This window comes from Talpa occidentalis, unplaced genomic scaffold (assembly GCF_014898055.3).
Source record: "Talpa occidentalis isolate TD23 unplaced genomic scaffold, MPIMG_talOcc4v2.1 talOcc4.14, whole genome shotgun sequence".
NCBI classification, from domain to species: domain Eukaryota; kingdom Metazoa; phylum Chordata; class Mammalia; order Eulipotyphla; family Talpidae; genus Talpa; species Talpa occidentalis.
Window position 1 is genome coordinate 86286932 of NW_023601433.1, and position 17840 is coordinate 86304771.

The 17840-nt window shown below is 53.3% G+C and overlaps 1 protein-coding gene across 8 annotated transcripts in view; it reads right to left on the reverse strand.

Annotated features, from left to right (window-relative positions):
- Window positions 1-625: 625 nt before the first annotated feature.
- CAMKK2 (calcium/calmodulin dependent protein kinase kinase 2) overlaps window positions 626-17840 on the reverse strand; it is a 37539-nt gene continuing 20324 nt past the window's right edge. For 3 of the 8 annotated variants that reach the window (XM_054695361.1, XM_037511204.2, XM_037511203.2), the window contains 10 exons: window positions 15674-15695; window positions 15439-15527; window positions 14143-14342; window positions 13451-13504; window positions 12107-12180; window positions 11941-12028; window positions 10710-10838; window positions 6387-6487; window positions 5961-6003; window positions 626-3681 (listed from right to left, as the gene is read on the reverse strand). In XM_054695361.1, coding sequence (XP_054551336.1) covers window positions 3517-3681; window positions 5961-6003; window positions 6387-6487; window positions 10710-10838; window positions 11941-12028; window positions 12107-12180; window positions 13451-13504; window positions 14143-14342; window positions 15439-15527; window positions 15674-15695 — 965 coding nt within the window. In that variant the 3' untranslated portion in view covers window positions 626-3516. Of the gene's footprint in view, window positions 3682-5960; window positions 6004-6386; window positions 6488-10709; window positions 10839-11940; window positions 12029-12106; window positions 12181-13450; window positions 13505-14142; window positions 14343-15438; window positions 15528-15673; window positions 15696-17840 lie in introns of those variants that run through there. The other 5 variants (XM_037511205.2, XM_054695362.1, XM_037511206.2 and 2 more) reach the window with 4 other exon arrangements.

Below are 17840 nucleotides of genomic sequence, written 5' to 3' on the forward strand. Positions count from 1 at the left end.
CTCTCAGGAAGTCTGGGGATAGGGCCGCCTGCTCCTGCCTCTTACAGGCCATTGTCTGTCAGCGGCAGTGGGCCAGCTGGAATGCAGGGGACCCTCAGCCTCTAGTCTGAGATAGTATCAGTTCTAAAAGTCTCCAGACATCGTGAAAACCGGCAACCTGCACAGGGAATTTCGCAGACAAATCAGAGCCCTCGCACAACTGGCCAACTTAACTCTTCGTAGCCTCTGTTTACAAGTGATGATCCTCGAAAGGAGCTGAGTGCCCCTACCATGCGGTGACATGTCGCGTAGCACTCCACCAACGCTGGTCCAGGAGCTGCTCCCCTGTCACAGAAGCTAGCAGTGTCCTGCGGCTGGAGCTGTGCTGCTCAAACCTCTTCAGGCAGATGGGCCAGCTGGGGATCTTGATTACAGGGGGGTTGGGGCCTGCATTCCTAACTTACCCCTGGGGGGTGCTGCCCCTGCTGATCCAGGCCCTGGAATGAATGAGGAGTGAAGGAGGCAACACAGTCAGATCTTGTAGTCAGCTAAGGAAGGAAAGCAGGCGTGAGGATCTGGGACCTGGAAAGTGCTGGCATAGTAACCAGAAAAAAAAAAAAAAAAAAAATCCCAGAGGCACTGGGCTTTGCACCATTTTGCTGTCTGTTTATTTCAAGTTTACAGAGAAGCATAAACATCTGTGGAAAAACACCAAAGGCTTATTTTTTTTCTCTTAAGTTCATGTACTTTTAAGTGATAAATACACAGTATTTAACTTTGTACACCTGATAAAAGGAAAATGCATAGTAGAAAGGATCAGGAATAAAACAGAAGCATCGGGCATTGAGTCAGTCACAGAATAGAAAAGTCAGCAGTCCCACGAAATTCGGTCCCTAAAGCTGGGAAGAAGACGGGAGCCAACGACCTTGAAACCCTCCCTAGCACCTTGGAAGCGAGTGGAGGGCATGGTGCTTCCCTCCCCAGGAACATGAAGCTGCCCCGGAGACCCGGTGGGAGTGACAGGCCCAGCCTGCGCATCTAGGTGCACAGGTGTCCTTTCACCTCCTTGTTCCAGAAAGGCTTTGAGGACAGGAGCCCAACTCACAGGAAAGATCAATGCCGCGGGGAGGAGGCTTCGCCAGCCCCTACTGCCAACAAGGGGCTAGATAAGGCTTTTGGGGAGCCACTGGCCAGCCTGTGCAAACAGAAGGGGAAGGGGAACTGGGCAGAGGAAAAATGGGGGAACTTGTGCTTCCTTCAAGGCCACAGGTGCACCAAATGGGCCCCACATGAGTCAACAACCAGAGCCATGAATGGTGCCCACTTTGCTCACCACAGCCTCTCCCCTTTCCTGAAACGGCCGGCTTTTCGAAACGCATGTTTGTGCTAGAAAAGAGGAAGCTCTAACGCTTTTTGTTATCGCCGGCTCCACTTACACTTCCCACGGGGGTGGGGTCCTTTCCATCACTTTCTTTGGTGTTTCTTTGTTAAAAAAAAAATTACGAATGTGGGCCTCCCCCAAGCCTCCTGCCTCCACAGCCTGGGTACTGCCTGGCACCCCACACGTGGAGAGTCTCGTTGCGGGGAGGAACCGCAATGCCCAATGCAGTTGTGTAAACACGGGGAGCCACCAGCACGCCCTCCCTGGGGGAGCCCCTGGGCCAGGCCCGAGTCTGCACAGACAGGCTGGGACGATGACTCAGGATCGTGACTGGAACTGCTACAAGGTGCTTATTGCGAACTAACCAAAGCCCATCTGCTCCCAGAAGGGTGGAGCCCATACATTTAAACAAGGGCAGGAGGGCAAGCAAAGTACTAGTTAGAAAAAGCAAGCAGGGCGGCAAGACCACCTCCGTCAGGGTCCTTTGCCTGGGGTGGCCACCGGCATTTTCTGCCGCAGTACTGTCAACGAGAGAACAGGAAAGTGTAACTACAGTCAAGAGCTCACGAAGATCTGTGGAAACCTGGAAGCCGGGCTCAGCGAGCACACTGGCCGGGGAGCAAAGGCTCGCTTCCACACCAATGCTGACCAGACAAGAGCTACAGAACGCAGGTCGGGTCCTGCCGCTGCTGCCCACCCATTCGCCCCCCGCAGCCAGACTTCGAACTGGGGAAAGCAGCGGGGAGCCGTGCTGGGAATGGCCCAGGGCAAAGTTCTCCCGGTTTCCGACAATGTCATACTCACCCACCCACATGCAGCTCTGCAAGAAGATGCACTTGAACCGCAACCAAATTCCCCCATATTAATTGGGAGTCAAAAAGGTAAACTTTTTCTTTCTGGACTTTTGGCTCCAAAAGGGAACTTCCCGAGACAAGACCTGGTTCCCTCGACCCTGAGGAGTGCCCTGGGCTTCAACAAGCTTCTCCAAAAGGTGCCCCAAAGTTGCAGTACGGATCCCAACAGAGCTTGGCCAGTCGGGACCATCCTCTGCATGTCAGGCGATTGAAAGGGTTTTCTAACCGGCCCTTCAGAAACTGGGTATTTCACAGACGACAACAATCAGCTAGTATTTAAGAAGAAATCAAACCCTTAGTGGCCCCTAGATACACAGGTCATAACAAGCTAAGCTGCTACTCTACATTAAGCATCTCACTGGGTCTAACTCCAACCACGTGTCGGAAGCCGTGGGCTAGATCCTGGAAGCGCTAAATAACGTTTGAACGCGAGTTCAGTCTAGCTAGAGGATGGGAAAACTTTTTTGTTTACTCTGATGCCATGTAATGTACATGGAAGTGTAGGATTTCACCCTGAAGTTTTTATAATTAAACGAGATTTACTAGAGCTCAGTCAACTCCTTCAGAAACCCGCCTGAGCTGAGCCACCGTCCTTTAGGGGAACTTCCCACTCCCACCACCAAATGCCCTTTCTAGGGTCCGAGAACCCTCTTTGTGAAGCAATGAAGCTTCAAGCCCTTTCTCTTTGTATGACTACGCTACTGATAAAAAAAAAAAAAAGAAAATTGACAGTCTTTCTCAGGAGAAAGTTGCCTGCTGCAGCTGCGGCAGGCTAAGCCCTGCTCTGCCCCCTCCAGTCCAGGTTCCAGAAGGTTCCCGGGTGTGGGGCTGCCCCAGTCACCCCTGCTCTTTTTTCAAATGCAACAGTCAACTCTGCTGGTCTCAGACCACACGACAGAGTTTCTGACCAGTTTTCACGACTTTCAAGCCCCACACACATTCACTTGGTTATCTCTGACATGGTTCTGAGTTCACAATGAAGAATTTTTGGCATAAAAACGTTTTAAAAAGCAAATGTCCCCGAAATGCACGTGGGTTTGGGTCTGCAACTCCTCACACCTGCCTGTTCAGCCAGCCAGCGGCCTAGGTCGATGTCACGGAGTGAAGTCTCTTTTTTTTTGTCCCCTTTAAAACAACAAAGAAAAATAAAACAAACCAGAGATGACGATCAAGGCCCTACACACGTGCAGGGTTTCCGTAGGACATGCTGCTGGGGAACGCAGGGTGCGCGGCCCCGCAGGTGAGGCGCAGGTGAGGCGCATGCGTGGTCGGGCGGTCCCGGCAGCTACTCCATCCGAGCAGCTACTCCATGGCCTCCTCGGGCTGCAGCGGATGCATGCTGGCGGGGGAGCTGGGGGCCGCGGCGTCCCAATTCAGCACAGGGGACACGCCTTTCACAAGAGCACCTCCTCTTCCCCCACGGGGGGCGGGTCGGGACCCCGGAGGCTGTCTTCGCTGCCTTGCTTCCTGCTCCCCAACAGAAAAGCGATGTTAAGCCCTGGGCAGTGTTGGCACAGCCCCCACCAGCCTCTCCCACCTTCCCCCCCAACCTTATTTACTAAATTACTTTTAGATTCTCCTCTCCTCCCCACCACCCTTTCTTTGCATGTCTAAAACGTTCAAAGGAGACTTTGTATGCTCTCTGTAATGGAAAACCACATTTGCAAGAAACTATACAACAGACACGCCCCCAGCTAGAGCCTTTGGGGGCCAAGGTGGGCCTGTTTGCTGGGAGACGTGAGAGGCAGGCCCAGGCGGGACCCAGACTCTTTGCCACCATCCAGCAGAGCTCCTGCTAAGGAAGCCGCTGGGCAGGCCACACAGCCGGGTGTCTTGGTGTCCCTGGCCAGAGGGAAACTCCCTCCCTGCACCAGGGAGAGAAGGCGGGGTGTCTTTTCATTCCTAGGAAGAAATCCTGCTTTGTTTATAAACTAGTCATTGGTGGTTTATGTTTCTGCCAGCAAGTCTCCTGGGGAGGAGAGCAGGCCCTGGACTTCTGCCCTGGCAGCTGCCTGCTCGGACCCGCTGGTCACGCTGCAGCCAGCTGGTGGCTTTGGGCTCCTGGTCCCACCACCTGATAAGCCCAGCGAGCTGCATAGTGCTGACCTTCTGGAAGGCGACCCACCTACAGGCTGAGGGCAAGGATGCCGACCCCCAAGTGTCGCTAGGGCTGCAGGTGAGCACACATAGAGAAGGAAGCCCTCTGGGCCAGCCTTGGCCTGGAGGGCATCTTGAGGCTTTGATCTCATTGAAAATTTAAAAAGAAACAAAGGACAGACTTGCATACAGCTGGGAGGCAAACCCTACAGCCAAGGTTGAGAAGAAAAAAACCCAAGTCCAGTGACTTAGGCTTCTCCTCCCTGTCACCCTGGGAGGGGGCACACCCCGACATTTGGCTCAGAGGACACTGGGAGCAACCTGGGGGGACAAGGCAGCTTTCTCAAGCTGCCCATGACCACTGGGCTGCTAAGTGCTGCCGCCCTGCTCCAGAAAAGCTTGACTAATCCCCAAACAAGTGTTTCTCCTACATTAGAAGCTCCTGATTCCTACAGCCACTAAATTTCATCTCATAAGGCAATTCCTAACTAGCTATGCCCGTGCCTGTGCGAGAATGTTCGAAGCAGCATTATCAAGACAGCCCAAAGTAGAGACAAGGCAGGTTTCCATCAACAGATGAGTGGATGAATAAATTGTGGTCTAGCCACACGATGGAGGATGAAGTACTGGCACCGCTACAACAAGGATGGATGGCCTCAAAATCATGATGCTGGGTGGGAGAAGCCAGACACAAAAGGCCACAGAGTGTAGGGCTCCACGGATGTGGAATGTCTAGAACAGGCGGATCTCTAGACACTGAAGGATAAGCAGTGGCTGGAGTGCCGGGTGGCGATATCTAAGGCTGTGGGGTTTCTCAGGCTCATGACAATGTCCCAGATATTGATTGTGGTGATGGATGCACCACTCTGTGAATATATTAGAAACTACTGAATTATACACTCTGCCCCGAGGAGGTGAACTGTAGGGTGTGTGAATGATGTCTCACTAAAGCTGCTTTTACAACACAGGAATGCTTGCCTGGAGCTCCCAGGTGCAGATGAGAGGGTGAGGTGGCCCCTGTCATGGGCACGGGTGGGGCGGAGGGGAGAGGCGGCAAGTGGCAGCAGAGGTGCCAAGTGATTGTCATCTCAGTCTTACAGAGACAAAAATTCCCATCTGTCCTGAGAGGTGCTGGGAGCACTGACCGATGCACGTGGAAGAGGGGGGACCAGCCAGGGGGAAAGGTCTGGACCCTCCCAGGGCAGGGGACTGACACTAATTTATAGCAGGCAAGAGGGGAGCTTGTGTACTGGGTGTCACCCCATCAGAGAAGGCTGGCGGGTGCTGGGAGCAGCATGCCTGAACTATTCTGACCAGCCGCCCCAGAGCAGGGGCGGACCCGGGGCCTGAGGACACAGTTTCGATGCCAGGGACGTGCACTAAGCCCTTGTGGGTGCCAGCTGGGTCAGAAGACCTGGGTGAAGTCACAGGCATTCCGGGTGGAGCGCCATGCACCTGCAGCCCCACCCCACATGCGTGGCCTGCCATGCCCCTTGTGCTCATCCTGGGTCTGAAGATCAGAGGTGAGCCTCGGCACGGCAGCCCGGGCTGGAGGGAACATCCCCCTGGATGGGGAGCCCCGTGCCCTGAACCTGCCCCCGCCCCCAGGCCCCGGCAGAGGCTAGGCGCAGGCAGCAGGCAGGCGTTACCTTGGGCTCGGACAGGGGCTCACACTCCCTGGTTGGTTTTTTGCTGGAATGGCCAGAGGGAAGGGAAAAGGGAAGTGAGAAGGGGACACTTGGGACCCATGGGGTGCCCATCCCCTACCCAGGCGTTATGGGACATGTAGCGTCCCCTCAGCAAGACACCCTTGCTCACCTATCTCGGGTGAGCACCAGGCATGCAATTTCTGTGCCACTAAAGCACTTTCTGGTTGTCAGGAGCTTCCCACCCTCCTCCCCCCATTAAAGTGCACACCCCACTGAGAAAGGCAAAACTCCAGGGTGGATTCGCTGTCAGCAAAAGAGGGTGAAACCAAAACCAGCAACCGTCCAGGTCTCCCCAGGATGGGCCCCTGCAGAGTGACCTGCGGGGCTTCCCTGCCTTCAGCCTCCAGCGCAGCAGGTGACACTCACGTGAGCAGGTTTCCAGGCGCTGACAGGGAGCGCTCCTCCCGCCGGCTGCCCTCAAATGGGTTTCCGAAGGAGCGCTTGCGGATCATGGTCTTCACCAGGATCTGAGGGAGAGGAGAGGAGGCTCAGCCACGGGGCAGAGTCCAGGCAGTGTCCTCCCGCGTGCACGCAGTCCCAGTGGTGCCTTCCTCCTCCAGCCCCGGCAGCTCCCAGGGCTTGAGGTGATGCTGGGCTGTGGAGGGACACCAGGCAACACCCTTCCCAGCCGGGAGAGGCCGGCCAAAGTCATCCCCAGGCTGGCCAGTCTGCTCCCCAAAGCTTCCACAGCTCCCTTGTTGCCAACAAGAAAAGGTCTAACATTCAAAGCCCAGCATAATCTAGTCTTGGCCTAGCCCAGGAGACCCGGAACTCCAGGAGAGCTGGCCTGTGCTGTCCCTCCTGGACATAGGGGCCATCTACCCTGCACCCCCATCTGCGCCATTGCTGGATGGTTCATCAACCTTAATTTTCCGTGACAGCTGTCCGCAACGACCCCAACAAGAAAGCAACTATTGCCTCCCATGTTTAATTTGGGGGGAGGGAAGGAATAAGGGGTTACATTTTTTTGTAATGAAAATATAATCACAGAGTTTAAAATTTACCATTTTAAGGAGTACACGTCAATGGCTTTTACTATATTCACATCACCACTATTTAATTTCAGAACATTTACATCCCCAAAAAGAAACCGGCACCCACTAGCAGTCCACCCATTCCCCTTCCTCTTCAACCCTGGTTTTCTGTCTCTGGATTTGCCTGTTCTAGATACTTCATTTAAATGAACTCTTCAGTATGTGGCCTTGATAGCTGGCTTCTTTCACTTTCTCTTCTTTCACTGGCTTCTTGTCAGCATGTTTTAAGGCTCATTTACAGTATAGCTTAAGTCAGTTTCTTTTCTCTTCACAGCCTACTAATATTCCTTTGTCATGGATATAGACGTTTTGTTTATCAGTTCACCCACAGGAAGACTTTTGGGTTGTTTACACTTTAGGGCTATTGTGAATGATGCTGCTGTGAATACATCTGTGCAGGTTTTGTATGGACATATGTCTTCTACACCAAATGTTTCCCTTTCTCCTGGGTGTATCCAGAGGTAGAATTTCTGGATCATATGGTAATTCTGTGTTTAACATTCAGAGGAACAGCCAGACTGTTTTCCACAGCGGCTGAGCCACTTTATGTCCCCACAAGCAGCAAACAAGGCTACTGGTTTCTCCTGGGGGCTGCATTTTATTCAAGAATGGGAAACACCTTCCAAGTCCAAGTAGCCGTGGAAATAAGGAGCTGAGGGTGGCTGATCCACAGGCCAGTTGGTGCAAGGACAAGAGAGTCCAGTGGTCCCACAGGTGCTTCAAAGTCTGAGGGACACAGGGGGCTGGCCCTGTCCATGGCCTGCAGTGGAACTCTTTGGTGTCCCCCACCTCATCCACTCCAACATAGGCTGGGGTGCAACTTGGTTGAGAAACACTATCCTTTCTGAAACCCAGATCAGATCCCCTCACTCCCAGACTTAGAATCCTTTACTCAGAGGAGTAGGGAATTTATCCCATTGCTGGCCAGGGAGCCATGGAAGGTTCTGGATAAAGGGAGTGAACCCGTCACCTCTGGTGCTAGGTATCCCTGAAAGAATTTTCAAGGAAACAACCCAGCACCCCATGAGGCTGGCTCCTACCCACTCCAAGCACAGTGAGGTGCTTCCTCAAGCTGTTTCCAGCACTGACTGTGAGTCTGAATTCTTAGTGAGAGTTTGCTGCTGAGAAACAGAGTGTTTAAAAACGACCCATTGACGACTGATGGAAAGGTGGAACCACCCAATGCCCATCAACTGACGATGGGGAAGTGCTCAGTCCACACACCAGCAAGAGTCAGCCCAATGAGAGGGAATGGCCGACGGGGAGGGAGCTCAGGCACCTGAGTAAGTGAAAGGAACCAACACGAAAGCTGACATGCTGCGTCCAGTACCAGCTGAGCAAATCTAGAGGGACAGGAAGCAGACTGCCAGGGATGGGTGTCAGGAGGACAAAGGAACTACTTCGGGGTTTCTTTTGGGGTGATGGAAATGTGTCAGGACTACAGAGGGGTGTGGGTGCACAATGCTGTGAATGTACTAAAAGCCACTAGATTATTCACATTAAAATGGTTAATTGTTTGTTATGTGAATTCTTCCTTAATTGATCAGAGAAATGCTGCCCTGGAGAGCGGAGGTGTGGGCCTTGGCAAATCACTCACTGCAGCCCTATGCACTCTGCTTCCCAGAACACACCAGGCCCTTCTCGCTGGCTTTGCAGGGGTCACCCCCCACGCAGAGCACTCCCTGTCCTGCCCCTTCTCGTGTGAAACCAGCCGAACTTTCCAGGTCCTCAGCACACAGCTCCTCAAAGCCTCTGCTCTGCCTGCCCTCCACTGCCTGCTGCCGTGTGGCCACACTGGAGCGGCCTCTCCCCAGCTCTATCTTTCTTATGAGGTCGGAAGCCCCACAAGGGCTGATATTTGTTCATGTCTGTTTCCCTCTCTGGCCACCCGGCTCCTGGACGGCTGCAGCAGCCCCCACTTCCTCCCTAGCCCCAAAGTCCATTCTCCACACGGCATCTTTTCAAGGCCAACTCTGATTGTACTGCAGCCACATCCTATCCTCCTGTGGCCTCAGGCCTTGTATAGTCCAGCCTCACCTACTCCCAGCCTCACAGCACCCACCCTCCACCTTCCTAGCCCTGTCTCAGCAGTGCTGGCTTTCTCGAAGTTTCTCACGGGCCCAGCTCTCTCCAATGGAAGATGTTTTCTGTTGCCTCTGCTGGGAGCACCCTTCACCGACCTGCTCCTCCTTCAGCTGGTCAACACCCTGCATCCTCTCAGGGCACATCATTCTTTACAGAAGGCTCCCCCAACCCACCACCCAGGGCAAACCCCTCTGTAGGGGTACACCTCGCAGTGCCTCTGTTACGTCTTACATCTGTTGCCGGTTGTCTGCCCAGCGCCTGCCTCTCCAGGAAGGCAGGATTCTTCATCACCATACCCGGCCCTCCCCCGGCCCCCAGCACAGGCCTGAGAAACCATTCAGTGTTCAAGAAGCATTTCCTGAATGATCAACGGCTTTCTCAAAACTCTAGGATCAGGCACCTTCTCCCAAGAACCTCACGCTGAGAGCTGGGGAGGTGGCGAGGGGGCTGATTCAGGGCCAGCACATCCGAGCCTGGAACAGAATAACCCAAGGTGGGCGCCGCGGGGTCTGACACCAGCTGCCCCCAACTATGGGTGTGGCGGGTGAATGGGAAAGAGAGAGTGGGTGTGGGTGAGCTTTCAACAGTGAAGGTCATGCAGAAGCCCCAGGTGGCGAGGAAGAAGAGGATGTGAATGGAAGCACTACCTCAGATTTGGGGCGAGGAGAGAGGAAGTGTGTGGAGAAGCAGGAGGGAGAGGTGCGAAGCTGGAAGAGAAAGAGCCAGCATTTGGGCTCCCAAAGGGACCCGCACTCAACGCAGGACACTGTCTTTGCAGACAGTCCTCTGGGTCTCTTCTCAGTGCCCAGGGCCCTGACTGGGGCTGGGCTGGGCTGGGCCGAACACATCTGGGGCATTCTAGGCGGCCATGGGCAGGGGTGGGGGCAGCCTGCTGGATTCTGCCCCTGGGACTGCTGCCTGGGCCCCAGATCCCTAAGTCTGCCTCCTGGAGCCGGAAGCCCTCTGGGCAAGGGCTGGGCAAGTGGGTGATTCCCAGAACCGCTGAGACTACACCTGAGGACTCCACCTTTTGGCTCCTTCATCCTGGTCAGGACCCAAATATAAGGCCATAAAAGAGGAACCAAAGGCTCCTAGGCAAAAATGCCACCCCTGGGAGTCAGGAAGAGCTTTCTGAGGAGTGTGAAGTAGGAGCCCCTGCCCCAGCCCTGGTTGCCATGCACACGGCAGGCATGCGGCTAAGCCACCCCTCTGGAGCTGGGTGGTGATGTCCTGCGAGAGCTGGCGGCTCCGGGTCCTACCCTGGCACCTGCCCTGCCACGCTCTTCCTCCTGCCCCGCCATGCTCTGAAAGCAGGGATTCCAGAAAGGCAGTAGGACTCTGAAGGGAGCCCTCCCTTCTCTCTGAAGTAACCTGGGATCTGGCTAGAGACGGAACTGAAGCTCAGAAGGTGAGGGGCATCGGCCTGATGGTGACCAAGGCCCGAGGCTGGTGGCTGCGGCTGGGGGCAGACCCGCCACCCCCTGGCCCAGGCCCACCGTCGGCTTCCCAGATGCCAGGCCTGCCTGGGCTCTCTGTCCCTGCTCTCGGTCAGTGGTTCGTCCCGCCTTACCACGGTCGCCAGGCTGGGAATGTGTTTGACCGAATTCTCGACCTCCTCTTCGGTCACCTCGACCAGGGTGCAGTTCTCGTCCTCCGATGGCAGTGGCTCCGCCCCGTGCCTGGTGACCCAGGGGTGCAGCTTCAACGAATGACAGGAGGGGTGAGGGCGGGCGCCGCTGCTCCGGGAGGCCCTGTCAGCCAGCGGAGCCAGGTCGGGAGGCGGGTGGGGGAGGCAGTGGCTGAGGTCAGGCGTGCGAGAGAGCTGGCCAGTCAGGCAGGGATGGGGGTGAGCGAGATGGGAGAAAGCGTGGAAAAGACGGAGAGACAGAATGGGAGGCAGCTACGAGCTGGGTGTGTGCTGGGCCAGGTTCTCCATCTGGCCCCAGGTCTTGGCAGGAGTGATGGAATTTGGCCTGTGCCTTGTGTGGCGGCCGAGGAGTACCCGTCACTCCTCAGCAGCTCTTGGTGGAGCTGGAAGACACAGCTCAGAGCAGCAGCCTCCCTGCTTCACCAGCAGGGAAACAGAGGCTGAGGAGGAACAGTGAGACCAGCTGGAAGGACACAATCAGGAGATGGCCCAGGAGGGGTCTAACCCCACGACCACGCCAGGGGTCCGAGCCCTTGTGGCCTTTTGCACGTCCCCCTCTTTAAAAGCTAGTTTGCTTGGTACCCAGGGGTTCTAGAAGCAAGTCTGTAGATTTCTTAAAAAGCCAGATGTGTGCACATGGCATTGGCCGAGGTATAGGGGAGACAGTGGGGTCAGTCCTAGCAGTGCTTTCTCCTCCCACAGGGTGGGTTTCAACAGGCTGGTGGGGCAGGGAGGGGGAAGTCAAATTGCTCCCAGTCTCACTGCAGTTTCTTAAAGGGCCGGGCAGGCTCAAGGAAGGACACTGACAGCAGGGCACAGGGCAGTTCCTGGTGGGGGTGGGTCCAAGGAGGGTGGAAGCCATCCGGAGCCAAGCCAACAGGAGCGAGTGCCAGCTGTCCAGCTGCAGCAGACTGCTCTTCCACATCACAATGGACACAGCCCCCAAGTCCTCCTCGCCAGCCCTGCCAGTCCCCTGCAGCCCAGAGGCCCCAGGGCATGGGAGGGCAGTGGTGCCAAGGAGGGAGCAGCCCTGTGGACGGAGGGGCGTGGGCCAAGGCAGGGTGAGCCAAACAATTCCGCCAAACAATTCCAAGCAGAGGACACAGGCTGAGCCCGGGCACACGCCCCAGGGGGCAGCTCCGGCCACAGGTACCTTGATCTCTGGCACCAGGATCCGTGACTCGGGGTTCTTATCCAACATGCGGGTGATCAAGTCCTTCAAGTCTTCAGCGATGTCAGGCCTGGAGGCAACAGACAAATGTGAGGGACCCTGAGGGCTCTGAGAAAGTGGCAACTGGGGACGGAGCAGCGATACTCACTGGTCTGGAAATTCCAGGGCCTGACTCTTGATCTTACTGTGTAGACACATGATCCGCTCGTCCATGAATGGGCACTGTGAAGAGAGGCCAAGGCCGGTCAGTTGTCAGTGGCAGCCACATCTGTCCTACAAGGGCTACCTGCGTGGGCGGGACTCCACAAGGCTTACAGCAGAGACAGCAGCCCAGTGGCCCAGTGCTCCAGAGAAGGAGTGGTGCCCTACCACCCCCCACTGCCCCCGGCCCCTCACTGGCACCAAGTTCTAGAAGGACCAGGAATATCCCGCAAGAGGGGCCACAGACTTTCCTAGCCATTCTGCAGCTTTCCTCTGTAGCTGTACTTTCTTTGGTTTCCTGACCGAGGCAAAAGCAAATACTCCTCCTCACCCACCTGCCAGGTGAACTATAACAATACCAAGAACAACACAAACACTGTAGATGCAAATAGCAGTGCCGGTGAGGCTTGGCCTGGGGCCACATCCTGCACTGAGGTTTCTCAGGACCAGCATTTTGTTGACTGTTCCTTCAGCTTGAAATGTTCCTCCCCCCATGGCTTGTTCCTGCCCATCTTTCAGGTGTCTTGGTCAAAGCTCACCTTCTCAGGGAGGTTTTCCCTGAGCTCCTGTCTAAAACACACTCCCCACGATTTCGCATCATAGAGCTTATCCCTGAGTCACATTACCTGTTGATTTGTTTATTGCTTATGAACTCCTGCATTGGAGTTTATTTTCTAATAAACACTGGCATGAGATTATAAACTCCTTTACTTTTTCTGGGTCCAGTTACTTAAGCTTTCTTCAACTGGAGCACAAGTTCATGAAAGCAAAAAAATCATGTTTTTATTGTCCACAGAACTTCAGAGTTAAAAACAAAAGCCCCTGAATATCAACAAAAAAGCCAAACAGCACTCCCTAAATCAATGATGCCTAATGGAGTTTAACTCCCATTCCAATGCTATCCCTCCAACAAATTCTAGACACTCTGCTAAGGGGAACAGCAAAGCAATGTTGGCTCAGGAAGAAAGTGTGTGGTTATTGATTAGTGATGTCTGTCTCAGGATTAGACATGGGCAGAGATGGTACGTTTACTGTCCTTGCCCAAAATTCATCAACTATTTACAAACTTTAGAGCCTCCATCCATTCTTTTGCCTTAATAGATCATTTTTTCACAAATGTAATAATCATATACAGATATGTACGTTTGAAAAAATTTTATATTCATATCTAGCCATGGAAATTTAAGGGCAAAATGTTTAAATGAATCAGTTCTGTTCCCTGTAGGGGTGACGATTAATCCAAAGGGGCTGCACAGCAACACTCAGGAGACAAGACACCCCACCCTGTTACCTGGCCAAATACAAAGCAGTACAGTGTCACACCCATGGCCCAAACATCCAACGCCTGCAAGAAAAAGAGAGCTTTGCATGAGGGGACAGGGACAGGACAGTGAAGACATCTACTGCTTTTGCCTGTCTAGCATCCAAATCTCCAGCTTTCCTTTAGGGAACCTTCTTGCTTCTCAGTCCCTGGTATAGAGGGTAAGGCAGATACTGCCTCCTGGCCTCTGAGTGGGCATAGACTTTGCCTGCCAGTGAAAGCATCATTCCCCCAAGCCATAGTGACTGGTTCAAAGATGGGCACATGACCCAGGCCTGACCAATGACAGAACTACCTTCCCCCAGGCTTAGTGATTGGTTCCAGGGTGGGCACATCACCCATGCTATGCCAATCAGCCAATCACAGGATTTTTGCTAGAATTCTTTAGAAAGATGAATGTTTTTTCTACTAAGGCTGGTAAACTGATAGAAAGTAGCCCAGAAGTGATGGTCACCAACCCACCAGGGAGAGAATCAATTCAAGGAGTGGGGAAGAGGTCTGTTTAAATCCTTTGTATCTCACCAAGCCTGAAGCCTAATGCACCCTACCTTGCATCTACGCTTTTCAATGGATTCACCAGTTTGAGTTGGATTTTTGCTGTTTACAACCCAAAAGACCCTGACACAGGCAGAACTCAGCCTCTCAAGCGGGGCTAAACCTACCTTCCCGGAGAAGATCTTCCGGGTCTCTGAGAGCGACTCAGGGGCCATGAAGGCAGGTGTGCCCACCGTGTTAGACAGGAGCGCGTCACTGCCCTTGAACTCATTGCTCACACCAAAGTCAGCGATCTTGATGTGCCCATCTTCTCCAACCAGCAGGTTGGAAGGTTTGATGTCCCGGTGGATAATCTTCTGGTAGTGCACTGGGGGCGGGCAGACACCAGATGGGAGAGAGGGGGCAGGAAAGGCACATGACCATCTCCAACAGGCCGACTGCCCAGGGATGCAGACTCTCCCACGGCCTCAGGCCCTCCCCAGCCTTCCCCTACCCACCAGCTACACGCGCACACTCTCCAAAAGATAGGGGGGAAGAATATCTTTAAGGAAGTTCCCCTGTTCTCAAAAACGAGGAATGAAACACCGTAATTAGCAACCGCCTCCTGGAGTCCAAGCCGAGGCAGTACATGGAGAATGTTGTCAACTTGGCTCCCAGCTAGAACCTCGAGACTTGTGACAAACTCGTTTTCATTCCCCAATGCCAATACCCAACCTGTTCACCAACAATGACCACAGCAGAGAGATATGAAGTGTGAACCATAGGTAGAACTGGGGACTTGGCCACTGTTCCTGCCTGGATGTCAGTCCACGGCAGAAGGTGGTTCTATGGTCTGGAAGGGCCAGCTACGTTTTAGTGCTGCTGCTGCTGCTGCTGCTGCTGCTGCTGCTACTGCTGGAGCTATCAGTAATACGAGCAGCTGCTCTTATTAGAGGCCTGTCTGGGCCGCAGCCCTGTGTTAAGTGCTTCCCATTTACCCAATTTAAATCTCACAACCTTATGTGATAAACAAGGGTAAAAGTCAAAATGTTTGACCAGCAGAGGCAGAAATGACACCGACCTTTCTGCCAATCAGAACTACTGATGTGTACTGATTTTAGCCCTGGTGAGAGATATCTTATTACCATTTTATAGATGAGGAACCTAAGGTTCCAATCAGGTAACAGGCTCCGCACCCCAAGGTTACTGGAAGAAACAGGGACAATGCAAGTAGAGCCCCTAATGGTGTCCAGTACATATAGAAAGTGCTGGACAATTGGCCACTGCCACTATGGCCCTTTACTTTTCTGAGTGGCAGGAAAAAGGGTGTCTACTGGCCAGGGGAAGGGCCCAGGAGGACACCTGTCCCTGACTCCAGGCAATTCTGTGCTCCAGAAAGGAAGCAGGAAACTTTCCACTTTCTACTCCCCTGCTACCTGGATGGCGAACCACCCCACCCGGGGGCTCCCGCAGGCCCTGCTCACAGTACTCGATGCCTTTGATCAGATCCTGGAAGTAGAAACGGGCCTGGTCTTCAGAGAGCGGCTTGAGGGTGGGCACCTCCATCACAGGCCTGAAAGGGCGACACGCGCATGAAATGCAACCCAGACACACAGGGCTCAGCCGTCTCCCACCAGCCCAGCCCAGCCCCCACCCTGCAGGCAGTGCTGCTCCCCAAGAAGCTTCAGGAGCCACACCCAGGGGAGCAGAGACACTTACCCTTGGTTAACCAGCTCAAACACTGCAGGAAAGAGAAGGGGGTGAGTTGTTACATTGGGAACATCCATCTTCCTCCCAACCTCCTAACTGCCCTGAGAAATCCTGAGCCCAGGAACTAATTTCCGGGCTGGGGAGAGGAACAGTTACTAAACCACTCACAGTCCTGCTGCTCTAAGTTCCCATCAGGAGGCAGGAGGCAGATTGTCGTCCCTGTGTCCCCGCCGGGCCTCATTTCTAGTACCCACAACAGCCAAGGACATTTGACCAGAGCTAGAGAAAGGAGCCGGCAGGAAAGACGTGGCTCGTGGGTCCCCTTCATCGCTCCCTCATACTTATGCGGTCGCAGAGCTGTGACTGACACTAAACTATGGCCTCTGGCCATACCCAGTCCTGAGCCACCTTCTGCCGGCAGGTGTCTAGGGGGACACAACCCCAAAGCTGGCTTCCTAAGGCACAAAGCAACAGCTCTGGGGATATCAGGTGCCCAGAAAGAGCAAGGACTGGTTTCAACAACCCTCCCTCATTCTTGGAGCTGCCAGGCCGTGCCAGACTCCAGGGCAAGAGTGGCCATGTGGTTCTGCTCCCACTCCTCAACTCTCCATGGTCAGCTGGCTCTTGGACCCTTGCCAGGACTCCAAATCCAAACCTGGCTTGGAGCTAGTAGCCGGCAGGGATCCTCATCACCCCAAGGCTAACTCACCCCGTGCCTCAACAGGCCCCCTTTGGACTCAGTCTAATACGACATGCAAATGCCTCACACCACACCAGCTTATTCCCAGGCCTCTGTATATGGGGGGATACCCCACCCACTGAATATTAGATAAAATGTGTTCAGGGAATGTAGTTTTGGTTGTTGGGATTTTTTTTTTCAATTTTAAAAAATTGAGGTGAAATTTCCATCACGTAAGTCACTAAGAAACTTTCTACTTTTGTAAGTACTTACACAAGTGTGTAATTCTGTGATGTTTTGTACTCACAATGATATGCAGCCATCATCTCTCTTTAGTTCTAGAACTACCCCTCTGCCCCTCACACCCGCACAAAGAAACCCTATGCCCATTAGTGGTCACTCCCCATTCCTTTTCCCCTTTTCATCCACTAATCGGCTTTCTGTTTCCATAGAAATACATCCTCTTCTGGATAATGCATATAATATGGGATCATACAGTAAGTTTGTCACCTTTTGTGACTGGCTTCTTCCACTTAGTATAAAGTTTGTTAAGATTTATCCACATTGTAGCAGGTATCGGTGCTTCCTTCCTTTTTATAGCTATCTAATATTCCACTATGTGGACACACCACATGCTATTTAACCATTCATCACTGATGAACATTTGGGTTGTTTCAATCTGTGGCTGACGTGAGTGGCATAGCTATGAGCATTCCTGTTCCAGGATTCATGAACAATTCATGTGGTATCTGTTTTCAATTCTTTAGGGTATATATCTAGACATGGACTTTCTAGGTCCTATGGCATAGTTGTTTTCCTTTTGTTCTGCCTGGACAACATAACTGGAAATATGAAACTACTTTAGGAAGTGAAAAAAAAAACAGATTTCACAATCCAGTGGAGAATGACTTTGGAGTTGTCTATTGTTCTGGAATCATCCACCCACATAAGAGTGAGTGAATGGAAGAAATCAAAGAGTTGTTTCAAAACTTTCCCAGGTGGCTCTTCAGACAGAAAGGCTTAAAGATGTGAGCAGCAAAGGAATATAACTCAAGGAATTTAACTCAGACAAGGCCCCCTCCCTGTCTTCGGGTTCATCCACCAGTGTTAAGCAAACCAAAGCAGGGATGATCTACAGTCACCTCAGATTAGAAGCCAATGGCATTGAAGGTAAGGCCTCTGCAGGCAGGGCCAGTCCCCTCAGCCCCGGGCTTTCCCATTCTGGGAAAGTCTTAACTTTCAGGAGCTGCTTCTTGAATTTCTACACCTTCCTCCTACCCACCCCAGCATGGTAAGTCAGTTGGGACGGGGGAAGCTAGCCTGCTGACACGGTCTATTTTCGGTTGCTAAGTTTCACCACTCTTGGGGCTGAGTGGTGGGTGGGAGGTTTTGAGCCTCATGAAACACTGATCTGTTCTCTACCCTGCGAGGTCAGGCCTGTGGCTGCAGGATCCTGTCTGCTCCCTGCTCTCTTCACCTACATGGTTGTGGCTGGAA